Below are 16,236 nucleotides of genomic sequence, written 5' to 3' on the forward strand. Positions count from 1 at the left end.
CCATCAAATACAAATAAAAGAAACATACAAATACAACAAAGGTCGTAACAACTTGTTAAGGTTCATGACATTGAAGGTGGGCTCACAGATGTAGGTGCTGCCAAACAAAGACAGCATCACTTGTGCATGGTTTCTAATGTGCAGCCATCCATGTCATCCTGTGAAGAATAGTTAGAAACTGCCTTTAACTTTTATTACACTAATGGTTTAAACTTAATTCACTGAGCATGTATTGTCATCTCAAAATTATATTACATTTGAAGACAGCACAGCCAAGCTATTGTTTTCACAGTTTATTCCCATACTCCCTTTTTTCTGTGCATGTGTGTTCTGCTGAGCAGGCCTCAGACTTATCTTCACTTTAGCCTTGGAGCTTCTCTCCACCAGTAACCTGTGGGCGTGATTTTCACACGGGGTCCATCGGATGATCTTCTGAATATGCAAATGCAGGGTTTTTATACCAAGCCCATCCCTGAGCTCGTTGGTTCGGACTTTGAATGCACCATGTTCATCTGTCTGTCCCCTTCGTGTTTGTGCGAAGTAAAACCTCCACAAAAGATAAGTAACTGTCTCTGAGTCGTTATTCATTATTTCTGTGTGTAAGAAACTGACGGGGTTACGAACTAACACAAATACGGTCCTTTCTAGAAAATCCAGTTTCTTCACACATCCATAAAAACCCTCCAGAGGGACTGATATGAACTTATTTTTCCGCTCAGAATCCCATTGCAACTCAATCAGCTACATCTACATATGTGACTGTTTTCTGCAATAGTGTAATAATATGCTCTGATAATAATCAACAAGAACTTCATCTATGTTATTTCATCAATGATCTGCTCTTGGACTGAAAAAGTATTAGTAACTTTAAATAGATGTGTGCGATTAAATAAATGTGTGCGATTGTGTGCGTTTTGATTTGTGTGCGTAGGAGCCGCTTTGAATTTGTAATTAGTTTAAGCTGCTGTCATTTCAAGTTATGAATAGGGGAACACGGCTGCACGGTGGTGCAGTGGTTAGCACTCTTGCCTCACAGCAAGAAGGCCCCCAGTTCAAGTCCCGGCTGGGGGATGTGAAAAACAACATCAATGGGGGACCTTTCTGTGTGGAGTTTGCATGTTCTCCCCGTGCATGCGTGGGTTCTCTCCGGGATCTCCGGCTTCCTCCCACCATCCAAAAACATGCTTCATAGGTTGATTGGCAACTCTAAATTGACCGTAGGTATGACTGTGAGAGTGAATGGGTGTGTGATTGTGGACATTCTACCCTGCGACAGACTGGCGACCTGTCCAGGGCATCCCCTGCCTTCGCCCATAAGTGGCTGGGATAAGCTCCGGCAGCCCCGTGACCCCAAAAGGGAAAAACGGTCAAGAAGATGAATGAATGAATAAATAAATGTTAGGAACCAGATTCTGGTACATATGAAAAAACAAAAGTCTAGTGAACCATCATAAGAGCGGAATTATGTGAGGTCACTTCTTTCCCAGTCAATCAAACTCTATTTGACTGAAGTCTTTTTCACTCAACTTATGTGTGTACTATATGCATGAATACCAATATGACCATTCACGATTAGGAGCAAATACAGTCAAGGTTTAAGAATCAAAATCAGATTTCAAGGGTTATTTTTATTAGTATTTTCCTTTGTTTTTATGGCTTATAGTTGCTTGAAATAAAACAAACCAAAACTCACATGCACACCAACCATCTGATGATGTCACACACACACACATGCAGCAACAATGTCATATGACATCACAAACATGCAGCAACAATGTCTGATGACATCACAAACATGCAGCAACAATGTCATGTGAAATCACAAACATGCTGTATGATGTCACAGGATCTCCAGAGAAAACTACATATATAACATGGTCTAACAGACTTGCAGAAGGGTTTTCAGGTTGAAGAGACAAGTGTTTTGGATAAAACACATTTCAAGTTTGCATAAAAGATAATCCAACAATCCAACAAAATGAGTAAGTCTAGTCTTCAAGACACAGTTCTGATTTCAGCAGAGTCGCTTTTGCCCATCATTCAAAAACACTTGAACAAACTGACGTCAGTTCAATGGGCCATGTTAGGAACTGGACAGTTGGACAGCAACTCTCAAGCTCTTCTTGTGGATTTAGTAACAGAGATTATACATAAAGCAACTGCAGATGCTTTTCAAATCGTGCTTCCACTCTTCCAGCAGAACACTGCATCCCGTGTTCATTTTAAAACTCTAGCGGGGGATGCTCTTTCTAAAGTTTTTGCCAAGTTCTTTGATTTAAGTGAGGTCAAAGGTAAATCCACCAGGAAATTGACTCATATGGTGGAAGAAGAAGTTAATAAGAAGGTGGGCAAGCTCTTGAGTGAAACAGTAAAAAGTTCAAAGAGTCAGGAAAAGTGTGAATCGTCTAGCTTTGCGTCAACCCTCAAACGTTGGCTAGCTATGGTGTCTAACGCTGCCAAAATTCTGGGAAGTTGCACAAGGAGGTTTAAAATTGACCAAATGTTAGAGTCAGTTGAGGAAAGCCAGTCGGAATCTGATCAACCAACTGACAACCAAGAAACTATCGACTATTCTTCCTTAACTGACGGAGTGACTGACATCCTAAAAAAATGGACCACCAAAATGACCCCCCTTCAAAGAATAAAAGGAAACATTTCTAACCCTTCTGCTCCCGATGACGAAGCCTTTCGTGCTACAGCTGCTTCAATTGTCAATGTCCTGATGGAGAGTATGCAGGGCTCGGGCCCGACAGAGGCAAGGACCCTCCCCATGCATCGTCCTGACATGAGTGCGGTGGTGGATCAAGTCAGAGACTTCTTTAACAAACACATCCCAGAGCTGGACGATGACAAGTGGTATTTCTTCAGAAAATTTTCTTACGACAAAGTGGATCTCATTGTGGACAACCTGAGATATAAAGCCACGTCAAGCAATATTTCTGAATGGGAAATCACTGAGGCAGAGGAAGATTACATTCCCCTGAAACCTGACTCCATCACAAATGATTTGCTGACTCTCTTTAACGGGATCAGTGAGTTACAGGAACCAATTCTTCAGGATAGTATCACCTGCTGTGGACTTCTTGAGGAGTTTTCATTGGCCTTGACTGAACAGTTGTTTCAGGACGTAATGTATGAGCGTCAACAGAATTTCCCGAACGTTCAACATCTCCCTACAAATTCAAACCAGCCTTTCACTCCAAGCAGAAGAGCTTTGACTGATAATGAAAAGAATTTTCTGCACAAAGCCACAAAAGAAGCTGTGGAAAAGTTAATGGCCCAAGTGTTCCTGTGGTTCAGAGGACAGATGACTCACAGTGACAGAATCTTTGGAGCTTTAACGGACATTGAAGATCTGCTTCTCCATGAGCTAGGAAGGCCCAACATGAAGTCCTTAACACCCCATTCGTCATGGGAAGTTGAGTTCTCCAGCTTAACAGAAGATGAAAACGACTCCTACAGCGTATCAAACTGGGAAAACGACTCCTCCAGTGTACCAAAAGGAGAAAACGAGTATTCATGCGCAACAGAAGATGAAAACGAGTTTTCATGCGCAACAGAAGATGAACATGAGGAGGACCCCCATCAGAGGTGGTCAACGTCTGGTGATGAAATGTTCTCAGATGTTGAATCGTTGGAGTCTGTAGAATCAGAAGAAGAACATATAACTGAGTCCAACACCTTAATCATCTTACTGCTTGTGCAGGCTCTGTCACACTATATGAAAAAAACAAAAAATCGCCAAGAGAAAGATGAAATCCAGACCATCATACAGCGTCTGTCACATTTAGCACTGTCAGACCAAAATTCAGAGTTCTTACACAAAGAGGAGGAAATAAGGGAAATCAAAGAAGTGCTTTTTAGGGCCCTCTGTCAAGACTTTGGCTCTTCAGAGGGTCTCTTGGAGGCTTCAATGGCATTAGACGACCCGTCATTTATTCAAACCATCATTGTCTGTCTCAAGGAGAAGTTCAATGTGACAAGTGCACCTCGCAGGAAAAGCAGAACCAAAATGTTTTTCTCGCATGTAGGAAAACTCATGACTGGCTTTTTCAGACGTTGGTTTAAGACTCCAGAGTAGTTTAGACTTTACGCTTTTGTACCATGTAGGGAACCTTTTTCTATGGGTTTTAGACCCTTAAACCTTATTGTTTGTAAAAATCAAACAATCCTGGTTGAATCTTTAGCTGTGCTTGTAATTAATGAATTAACTCAGTAGGAGTTCATTCTTCCCACTCCTTTTTAAACAATAAATCAAGTTATACTTTTACTATTTAAAGAATATAATGTGACTTAAGTGTCTTTTTTGTTTATATGTTTTTTTATGTAGTCATTTCTTAATGAACCTTAACTTTGTTTTTATTTTATTTTTAATCTTTAAAGATTGTTGCTTATATTGTTTTGTTTTTCATGCAGAGTAGGAATAACCACTTAGTGATTCTTTTCATTTTCTTCTCTTTCACTTGTCCACATATTTCTCCTTCCTTTAAACCATCCAAAGTTCTTGTTTGCATTATCTTACTTTAGAGATTGACAGAGTGTAGATCTGTCTGACTGTTTAACTAAGCAAATTGTCTTTTTTGTCTTATTATGTTTTACATTTGTATTTAGCTTCAAGTTTTGTCACTGAAGAAGTAAAATAAATCATTGTCCTTTTCTTAAAGCTAATATATATATATATATGGATCTAAATGGACCAAAGCACCACAAATGTTATCATATTGTTTAATGTTACCATAGAAAGGTGTGTTGTAATGTCCCTCAATGATAGGAAAGTAACACAAAAAACATTTGTTCATCAATGGGATTTATTTTGAGGAACATTTTACAGTTTTTCTAAAATGGAAAATATTATTTCATTAATAAGAAAGCCCAACAAGTTTACCAAGAGATATAAAAATAGGTTTTTGATGATAAATAGGGGTTTAAGAATATTTGCTCATTTTACCCTCGGCAGAGGCTGAGGACTTTGGGATGGGGCTGTGCCTCACCCAAGCAGAAGTCCCTGAGGATGTTGATGAGCTCCTCATTATCAAGGCACCAGGAGTGGATGAAGTCCGCCCCGAGTACCTCAGGTCTCTGAACACAGTGGTAGTGTCTCTGCAGAATCACATGCTAGTCAGGAACTCTACACAGACCAAAATGCATTTTTATTAATTTGAAGAAAATGCATTTCAATTGTATATATTAAAAAAAAAAGTATCTTCAGAACACAGATGATTCTTAAATAGTCTTTGTAAAATTTTCACATTTTCTAAGTTTTACTTTGTGAAATTGGGTACGTCATATTTACCATAGAAAGAAATTTGGTAGTATGCATGGTGTTCGAATTGTTTTTTAAAATCTAGAACACCAGATTTTTATTTTTCAGTAGTAAGAGAGTTTGGAGGAGATTCAGACATTCATTCATAGATAGATAGATAGATCTTTATTGTCATACGTACAACGAAATTAAAAGTGCCTTCTGGTCAGTGCAGCATTCATACATTAAAGAAAAACTTACCACTAAAAAAATAAATAATACAGAAAACTGCATACAAAGTTCTTAGATATGTTTTAAAATTGTCAAAAACCAGTGAAATAAAAATAAAAATAATTCATACAAAGAAAGCTCCCAAACTAACATAATTTAGGAGAACCTGGTTTAACACCTTTTTGGCAGTTGATAAAAACTATTTACTTTGAATCTCTGAAGCTCCGCCTTCACTCAGCTGTAGCTGGGACAGGCTCCAGCAGCCCTGTGACCTGGACAGGGATTAACCCTTGTGCTATCCTAGTAACTTTAACATTGGGAGTTGGGTCATCTAGACCCACTAGACAGTGCTCTGAACCTTTTTTCTTCAATGATTTGTGATCTTCACTGGTGTCCATGGATGACATGAAATCTTTCCACCTTTATCCACCTTTGTCATGGTAGGGAGAACACGTCAATGGGGTCATAGGATGGCACAAGGGTTAAAGGGATTTAGAGAATGAATGGATGGACGTCTGAAGCTCCGTTAGTGAGACTGGAGAACTCTGATGATACTTTTATTAATGAAAGAAATACTGATCAGTAAATGAGCAATTAGATGAGAATCTTTATTAAAACACATTGAAAATAATGGAAAAACTGAAAACACTGAGACACTCATGGGGCATGACCTTAACGAGAGCTGTTAGAGAAATTCCCTGGACAAAAAGTTAGTCCTCACTGTGAACAAACACAGTTACTGTGAAAACAGAAGCAGGACATCACTGTGAGTAATCAGGAGATGTCCCCTTAGTGCCCTACTCGCCAATTTTAACTGCACCCCCCTTAGCACACACACCCCTCCCCCTTCAATATATACATTCAAACATAAACACACACACATGCACACAAACACCCTCTCAAGCACCCATACACGCACACACATTTTACAAGGAAGGTGGGACCTGGGTCCATCTGTCCCCTACCCCTTCCCTGGTGGGGGGTGTGGGCCCCTTGGCGATGGCGGCCGTGTCCCTTGGGTGCCGGCTCCCTGGGCCCGGCGGTGCTCTCTCCGCGCGGTGGGGGGGTTCATATTACACCTGAGCCGGGGGTGTTCGTGTCCCTGGGGGGTGGGTCCTGGTCCTTGCCCCTGGGCGCTGGGCCCCGCCAAACTTCCAACATGGCCGAGCCTGGTCGGGCCATATTTATAACACCCCTTGTGGGCCGCCCTTTTTTCCCCGGGGTTCCCCCCTCCTGGGCGGGGGCGGCGGGCCCCTGCCTTGCTCCTACCTGGACCAACCGTGGGCCGGGTGGGTGGCTGCCTGGAGTGCGGAGCGGGTCTCCCTTGGGGGGTCCTGGCTCGTACCTGGGGTCGGGGCGGGGGGATGCCCGGAACTCCTGGGTGGTGGTGGGGTGCTCGTCTGGGGCTGTGGGCGTCCCTCTCCGGTGGGGCCCTGCGTTGGGCTCTTCCGGCGCGGCGGGGGGCTGCTTTCCTGGCTGGGCTGGGGCGGCGCTCTCTTTCCCTCTGCGCCTCCCTGCTCTCTGGCTCTGGGGGCCTCGCGGCGGTCCTGCTGGCCGTGGCCTGGGTGGCGGTCTTGGTCGCCTGGGGGGCGGTTGTTCCCTGCCTGTTCCCGTGTGGCGTTGGGGGAATTCCGGCTGCTGCTGCGGCGGGGGTATGGGTGTGGGGGTGGCTGGGCGTTCCTCCTCCTTCTTTTCACATTCCACCATCCATTTTAGAAGAACATAAACACTCACCTGAGCACAGGTGTTAGCTCACCTTTGCACTAATAGTTTGCATGATTGAATGAATGAAAGATTTCACACTAGTTGGTTTAAAGGCATAGGTATGCGTTCGTGAACACTGTTTTGTGTGCATGTTGACATGTGGACATTTTTGCGGCTAGCAGGTGTGTTGATAATATTTGAGTGTGTGTGAACAGGCCCCGCCCTTTTTGTACTACATTTGAACCGTACCGTAACGATAAACAACCAGTAAGCCTGTCTGCTCTATGCTGCTTCATGGTCTTACCCCCCTTCCCCTCCTATTATCACCCTCCTACCCCCCCCTCTCTTTAACGTCCCTCTCTCTTCTTCCCCTCTTTCCTTTTCCGTCCGGTCCAACACCAAAGATTTTCAAACATGATTGAAATTAATAAAGTTTGGCCTCAATTACAAAAGGGGTTTATTCAGACATACCTTTGGTTTGTCTGAAGATGAATAACCCCTCTTGTTAAAAAAAAATATGTCCAACACAAGAGGCCCTCAGCTCTCATCTGTTTGCCTAGCTGTTGGACAGGACAAGTTAAAAAAGAAAAAAAAAAAAGAAAAAGAAAACAGAAGCAGAAGGTCCTCCACGCCTCAAAAAGACTCAAACTAGACCATTGTACCAAAGAAAAACAGGTTTTATAGAAAGCCTCACTAAAATCAACCAGTCCAAAGCTTGTAAGGTATAGAGGATAAGGTGCTAACATTTTTAGAACCAGCTGGTTTTGACCTGAGGACTAAAGAGGGCACACACACACACACACACACACACACACACACACACCCACCCACACACACACACACACCCACACCCACACGCACCCACACACGCACACACACACCCACACACACACCCACACACCTACACACATGCAAAAACACCCACACACACCTACACTCACACACTCCCACGCCTAAACACATTTACAAACACACTCACACACACACAAACACACACACCCACACGCACCTAAGCAAATGCGCAAACACACTCACACACCTACACACACACACCTACACACACAGACATGCTCGCACACACGCACATACACACACTCGCACGCAGGCACGCACGCACACACACACACATGCACAAACACACACTCACACGCATGCACGCACACACACACACATGCACAAACACACACTCACACGCATGCACGCACACGCACACACATGCACAAAAACACACACGCACACACATGCACAAAAACACACACACACACACATGCACAAACACACACGCACACACACATGCAGAAACACACACACACTCACCCTAACCTCCTCAAATCAAGACTTCTTTTTCTACTTTCCGTCTGGGATCCTCCTCATCCTTACAGCCATTTGAAGGCGATTTTCCATCAGAGAAAAAACAAATCATTTTCCCCTCTAGAGTTTTTCCTCTTTGGCGAAGAGCAGCGACCAGATTTGGGCCAATCCTGTAGGTTTCTGTGGATTCATAATGTGCAGAAGCGTAGAGCTCATAAATGCGTCTGTTGTTGCTGTTGTGTTTCACCAACAGTCTGTCCTTGTTGCTTTCAGGGTCGCTGTGGTTATAGTACTTCCTGACTTCGTAGGGTAGCTCCTCAGCATGGCCATAGTTGAGATTTCCAAGAGTGTAATATCTGTACGGCGTTTTGGCCTGAATCACTGGGAGTAAAGGTTTTTTGCCCGAGTTGTGAAAAACGTGAAATCCATATTCTCCTTGCATGGGGTCACACAGTGCCTTCATGTTGTTGTCCAGGCAAGCCTGAACGTACCACACTAGCAGCTTGAGGCCATGGCGAGGAGGGGGCCGTCCAAAGTGGCTGTCCTGCAGCTCTGCTTTTGAGTCCAGGACTTTCAGAGCAGATGTCCCCAGGATGAACCCCAGGCTGAAAGGCAGCAACAGGTGCATCTCCTCTAAACTCCCCAAAAGAAACAAGATCATTAAAAAAGGAGTTTAATCCCCACTCAGATGCTTTTAGTTTGAAGCTAACACTCACCTGATAGTTTTACGCAGCAGAGCAAGTTTTCAACCTCTGAGACTTTCCTACTCTCAGGTTCCTGCAGCTTTTCTTTCTGAGAACACGTAGAGGCACTGAGGTGCTTTTTGAAAAAGAGGAAGCAGCTCTCCAACTATCTGACTGTGACGGAAGAAAAGTCCTCCCAGCTGTGATGACGGAGGAAGTGATGCAGGGTTTTAACTCAACCAAAACCTCATCTTTGAGTTTACGAATGAATGAATTTTAAAGCCATTTGAATAGAATAGAATAGAACAGAATAGAATTCAACTTTTTTGTCGTTCCACATGTCTCAAGTACACAGCAATGAAATGCAGTTTGGATTCATCCAGAGTACTAAAGCCACATCCATACAAATGTACATTGTAGAATGTAGAATAGTAGTGGCAGGTATTAACGAGTATTTACAGTGAAAAATTGTGCAGGTGGTGTAAGTGGCGATTCAGTCCTTGTGTTACTGTTGTGTGTGTGTGAGAATCCAGTCCATAATTGATGTTGACAGTTGTTTGTGTGTTCTGGTCAGGGGTGTTGTGTGGCTCAGATGTCAGGAGGCAGACATAGAGATGTATAAATGTGTAACGGTTAGGTTTAACATGGAGCAGCTTTTAAAAAATGTTTCATCAAACAGTTTTATAGAGTTCAGGTTTTTATAAGCGCTGGCTGAGTCCAACGGTAAATCAACAAAGTGAACCTGCAAATCAAGTTTGTCCTCTGCTGTGATCTGTTTAAAAGTCCACAAAAGTCTAAGAGAAACCACGAGTTTGTTTAAATTCTTTTTTTCCAAAAGAGCATGTCTTCAGCTTATTGAAAAAAAGGAAATGTTGGTTTTGAGCAGAACAAATGTTGTTTTTTGGAAGTTCCTACCCAACTGCAAATTTTTGATTTGATTTGATTTGAAATGGTTTATTTCAAGCAATCAAATAAGAATACACAACAATACAATCATCAGTTATACATTCATACAATGATGTATCAAACTGAGAATAATTAGACATAAAATTAAATATTGCTTGAAAGGGAGTGGAAGGAAACAAACTTATATAATCCCACCCCTGTTCTACCGTAACCATTTTATTACATGATTGATCATTATCCGGTTCATAACTTTTATCAGACAGAATTAAGAATCCTTAGGTATCAATAAAGCAAATGACATGAATGAATTAATTATCATGTAAAAAAATCGACATAATTATTCAGGAAATCAAAATGGCAATGCAGATCAGTTATCTAAAATATATGCAGATTATATTCATTAGAAATATCATGTATGTAATAAAAAACAATACTATATCAGTAAAATAGACATAACACTGTTTCAGAAAATCTTCATAGCAAAAATTGATCAAGTATTAAAAGTTAAAAATAATCTTCAATAATTGATTGAGAATTGTTTTTACTTGAAATGAAAAGGAACTTTTTGAATTTCATAGCAGTTTGGATGTGTGTATAATTTTCTGAGAATATCAACCAATATAATCCAAAGGAAAGTAGGCATGGCATGCCGGTCATGCAGGTAAACAGCCTAGCTTCTTGCAGCTCCTCAGCTGGAGGCTGTTAACCCTTTAAAACCCTTGTGCTATCCTATGACCCCACCCTTACATTGACGTGTTCTCCCTACCATGACAAAGGTGGAAAGATTTCATGTCATCCATGGACACCAGTGAAGATCACAAATCATTGAAGAAAAAAGGTTCAGAGCACTGTCTAGTGGGTCTAGATGACCCAACTCCCAATGTTAAAGTACCTAGGATAGCACAAGGGTTACCACCAGAGCTAAACTAAAGCATTCTGAACCTTTTTTTTTAACCTTTTTTGTAACAGTTCTGTGTTTTGTTGCCTGCTTCAACCCCCCAGCTAGGATGAGGGGGTTTTACGACACACTGTCCTTAGCTGTTAGGAAAGAATGCTGTTTAAACTGGAAACCCTCCCAAATGGTTCATTATAAGACAACTCTACTGAACGTTTTAGGTGGTTTTCTGCTTGGAAATTGTAACCTCCTACTTCTATTTTCAACAAAAGGACAGAAAAAGGAGCAGTCCTTTGAGAAAGAGAAGGGTGCTAGAAGACCCAATCACACTTGTTTTTTTTCCCCCTTTTGCACAAGAAACTCACTTGTTGTGGTTTCTTATTGTGTTTTTCTTTATTGTCTAGATGCATTTATCTGACAAACTCAAAATATGAAATTCACGTTATTTATTCTAAATCATTTAGAAACAGAACAAGAAAGAGTACAGAAATTGTTTTGCATTTCAAATGTAACAACAAAGCTGCTGGCCTTTTTTTAGAACAAGAAAAAACTTGTTATCGAAAAAATACAGCTACTGAAGAAACACTTGAAGCTGGTGTTTGGATTTTATCAGTGACACCATGTCAGGCTGAAGCTGAGTGTGTGTGTGTGCGTGCGTGCGTGTGTGGGTGGGTGTGGGTGTGTGTGTGTGTGTGTGTGTGTGTGTGCCCTCTTTAGTCCTCAGGTCAAAACCAGCTGGTTCTAAAAATGTTAGCACCTTGTCCTCTATACCTTACAAGCTTTGGACTGGTTGATTTTAGTGAGGCTTTCTATAAAACCTGTTTTTCTTTGTTACAATGGTCTAGTTTGAGTCTTTTTGAGGCGTGGAGTACCTTCTGCTTCTGTTTTCACAGTAACTGTGTTTGTTCACAGTGAGGACTAACTTTTTGTCCAGGGAATTTCTCTAACAGCTCTCGTTAAGGTCATGCCCCATGAGTGTCTCAGTGTTTTCAGTTTTTCCATTATTTTCAATGTGTTTTAATAAAGATTCTCATCTAATTGCTCATTTACTGATCAGTATTTCTTTCATTAATAAAAGTATCATCAGAGTTCTCCAGTCTCACTAACGGAGCTTCAGACGTCCATCCATTCATTCTCTAAATCCCTTTAACCCTTGTGCCATCCTATGACCCCATTGACGTGTTCTCCCTACCATGACAAAGGTGGATAAAGGTGGAAAGATTTCATGTCATCCATGGACACCAGTGAAGATCACAAATCATTGAAGAAAAAAGGTTCAGAGCACTGTCTAGTGGGTCTAGATGACCCAACTCCCAATGTTAAAGTTACTAGGATAGCACAAGGGTTAATCCCTGTCCAGGTCACAGGGCTGCTGGAGCCTGTCCCAGCTACAGCTGAGTGAAGGCGGAGCTTCAGAGATTCAAAGTAAATAGTTTTTATCAACTGCCAAAAAGGTGTTAAACCAGGTTCTCCTAAATTATGTTAGTTTGGGAGCTTTCTTTGTATGAATTATTTTTATTTTTATTTCACTGGTTTTTGACAATTTTAAAACATATCTAAGAACTTTGTATGCAGTTTTCTGTATTATTTATTTTTTTAGTGGTAAGTTTTTCTTTAATGTATGAATGCTGCACTGACCAGAAGGCACTTTTAATTTCGTTGTACGTATGACAATAAAGATCTATCTATCTATCTATGAATGAATGTCTGAATCTCCTCCAAACTCTCTTACTACTGAAAAATAAAAATCTGGTGTTCTAGATTTTAAAAAACAATTCGAACACCATGCATACTACCAAATTTCTTTCTATGGTAAATATGACGTACCCAATTTCACAAAGTAAAACTTAGAAAATGTGAAAATTTTACAAAGACTATTTAAGAATCATCTGTGTTCTGAAGATACTTTTTTTTTTTAATATATACAATTGAAATGCATTTTCTTCAAATTAATAAAAATGCATTTTGGTCTGTGTAGAGTTCCTGACTAGCATGTGATTCTGCAGAGACACTACCACTGTGTTCAGAGACCTGAGGTACTCGGGGCGGACTTCATCCACTCCTGGTGCCTTGATAATGAGGAGCTCATCAACATCCTCAGGGACTTCTGCTTGGGTGAGGCACAGCCCCATCCCAAAGTCCTCAGCCTCTGCCGAGGGTAAAATGAGCAAATATTCTTAAACCCCTATTTATCATCAAAAACCTATTTTTATATCTCTTGGTAAACTTGTTGGGCTTTCTTATTAATGAAATAATATTTTCCATTTTAGAAAAACTGTAAAATGTTCCTCAAAATAAATCCCATTGATGAACAAATGTTTTTTGTGTTACTTTCCTATCATTGAGGGACATTACAACACACCTTTCTATGGTAACATTAAACAATATGATAACATTTGTGGTGCTTTGGTCCATTTAGATCCATATATATATATATATTAGCTTTAAGAAAAGGACAATGATTTATTTTACTTCTTCAGTGACAAAACTTGAAGCTAAATACAAATGTAAAACATAATAAGACAAAAAAGACAATTTGCTTAGTTAAACAGTCAGACAGATCTACACTCTGTCAATCTCTAAAGTAAGATAATGCAAACAAGAACTTTGGATGGTTTAAAGGAAGGAGAAATATGTGGACAAGTGAAAGAGAAGAAAATGAAAAGAATCACTAAGTGGTTATTCCTACTCTGCATGAAAAACAAAACAATATAAGCAACAATCTTTAAAGATTAAAAATAAAATAAAAACAAAGTTAAGGTTCATTAAGAAATGACTACATAAAAAAACATATAAACAAAAAAGACACTTAAGTCACATTATATTCTTTAAATAGTAAAAGTATAACTTGATTTATTGTTTAAAAAGGAGTGGGAAGAATGAACTCCTACTGAGTTAATTCATTAATTACAAGCACAGCTAAAGATTCAACCAGGATTGTTTGATTTTTACAAACAATAAGGTTTAAGGGTCTAAAACCCATAGAAAAAGGTTCCCTACATGGTACAAAAGCGTAAAGTCTAAACTACTCTGGAGTCTTAAACCAACGTCTGAAAAAGCCAGTCATGAGTTTTCCTACATGCGAGAAAAACATTTTGGTTCTGCTTTTCCTGCGAGGTGCACTTGTCACATTGAACTTCTCCTTGAGACAGACAATGATGGTTTGAATAAATGACGGGTCGTCTAATGCCATTGAAGCCTCCAAGAGACCCTCTGAAGAGCCAAAGTCTTGACAGAGGGCCCTAAAAAGCACTTCTTTGATTTCCCTTATTTCCTCCTCTTTGTGTAAGAACTCTGAATTTTGGTCTGACAGTGCTAAATGTGACAGACGCTGTATGATGGTCTGGATTTCATCTTTCTCTTGGCGATTTTTTGTTTTTTTCATATAGTGTGACAGAGCCTGCACAAGCAGTAAGATGATTAAGGTGTTGGACTCAGTTATATGTTCTTCTTCTGATTCTACAGACTCCAACGATTCAACATCTGAGAACATTTCATCACCAGACGTTGACCACCTCTGATGGGGGTCCTCCTCATGTTCATCTTCTGTTGCGCATGAAAACTCGTTTTCATCTTCTGTTGCGCATGAATACTCGTTTTCTCCTTTTGGTACACTGGAGGAGTCGTTTTCCCAGTTTGATACGCTGTAGGAGTCGTTTTCATCTTCTGTTAAGCTGGAGAACTCAACTTCCCATGACGAATGGGGTGTTAAGGACTTCATGTTGGGCCTTCCTAGCTCATGGAGAAGCAGATCTTCAATGTCCGTTAAAGCTCCAAAGATTCTGTCACTGTGAGTCATCTGTCCTCTGAACCACAGGAACACTTGGGCCATTAACTTTTCCACAGCTTCTTTTGTGGCTTTGTGCAGAAAATTCTTTTCATTATCAGTCAAAGCTCTTCTGCTTGGAGTGAAAGGCTGGTTTGAATTTGTAGGGAGATGTTGAACGTTCGGGAAATTCTGTTGACGCTCATACATTACGTCCTGAAACAACTGTTCAGTCAAGGCCAATGAAAACTCCTCAAGAAGTCCACAGCAGGTGATACTATCCTGAAGAATTGGTTCCTGTAACTCACTGATCCCGTTAAAGAGAGTCAGCAAATCATTTGTGATGGAGTCAGGTTTCAGGGGAATGTAATCTTCCTCTGCCTCAGTGATTTCCCATTCAGAAATATTGCTTGACGTGGCTTTATATCTCAGGTTGTCCACAATGAGATCCACTTTGTCGTAAGAAAATTTTCTGAAGAAATACCACTTGTCATCGTCCAGCTCTGGGATGTGTTTGTTAAAGAAGTCTCTGACTTGATCCACCACCGCACTCATGTCAGGACGATGCGTGGGGAGGGTCCTTGCCTCTGTCGGGCCCGAGCCCTGCATACTCTCCATCAGGACATTGACAATTGAAGCAGCTGTAGCACGAAAGGCTTCGTCATCGGGGGCAGAAGGGTTAGAAATGTTTCCTTTTATTCTTTGAAGGGGGGTCATTTTGGTGGTCCATTTTTTTAGGATGTCAGTCACTCCGTCAGTTAAGGAAGAATAGTCGATAGTTTCTTGGTTGTCAGTTGGTTGATCAGATTCCGACTGGCTTTCCTCAACTGACTCTAACATTTGGTCAATTTTAAACCTCCTTGTGCAACTTCCCAGAATTTTGGCAGCGTTAGACACCATAGCTAGCCAACGTTTGAGGGTTGACGCAAAGCTAGACGATTCACACTTTTCCTGACTCTTTGAACTTTTTACTGTTTCACTCAAGAGCTTGCCCACCTTCTTATTAACTTCTTCTTCCACCATATGAGTCAATTTCCTGGTGGATTTACCTTTGACCTCACTTAAATCAAAGAACTTGGCAAAAACTTTAGAAAGAGCATCCCCCGCTAGAGTTTTAACATGAACACGGAATGCAGTGTTCTGCTGGAAGAGTGGAAGCACGATTTGAAAAGCATCTGCAGTTGCTTTATGTATAATCTCTGTTACTAAATCCACAAGAAGAGCTTGAGAGTTGCTGTCCAACTGTCCAGTTCCTAACATGGCCCATTGAACTGACGTCAGTTTGTTCAAGTGTTTTTGAATGATGGGCAAAAGCGACTCTGCTGAAATCAGAACTGTGTCTTGAAGACTAGATTTACTCATTTTGTTGGATTGTTGGATTATCTTTTATACAAACTTGAAATCTTTTTTATCCAAAATACTTGTCTCTTCAACCTGAAAACCCTTCTGAAAGTCTGTTAGACCATGTTATATATGTAGTTTTCTCTGGAGATCCTGT

At 40.9% G+C, this 16,236-nt stretch overlaps 1 protein-coding gene across 1 annotated transcript; it reads right to left on the minus strand.

The window, feature by feature from the left end:
* Positions 1–6,060: 6,060 nt before the first annotated feature.
* si:ch211-198c19.1 (uncharacterized) lies at positions 6,061–9,910 on the minus strand. The gene is made up of 2 exons (XM_020699573.3): positions 9,205–9,910; positions 6,061–9,121 (listed from the first exon to the last, which is right to left on the minus strand). The coding sequence occupies exon 2, from the start codon at positions 9,114–9,116 to the stop codon at positions 8,505–8,507; it is 612 nt and encodes a 203-aa protein (XP_020555232.1). The 5' UTR covers positions 9,117–9,121; positions 9,205–9,910; the 3' UTR covers positions 6,061–8,504.
* Between the last annotated feature and the right edge of the window lie 6,326 nt (positions 9,911–16,236).

The sequence above is a fragment of the Oryzias latipes genome, chromosome 16 (genome assembly GCF_053564925.1).
Source record: "Oryzias latipes strain Hd-rR chromosome 16, Olatipes_Hd-rR_3.1".
NCBI classification, from domain to species: domain Eukaryota; kingdom Metazoa; phylum Chordata; class Actinopteri; order Beloniformes; family Adrianichthyidae; genus Oryzias; species Oryzias latipes.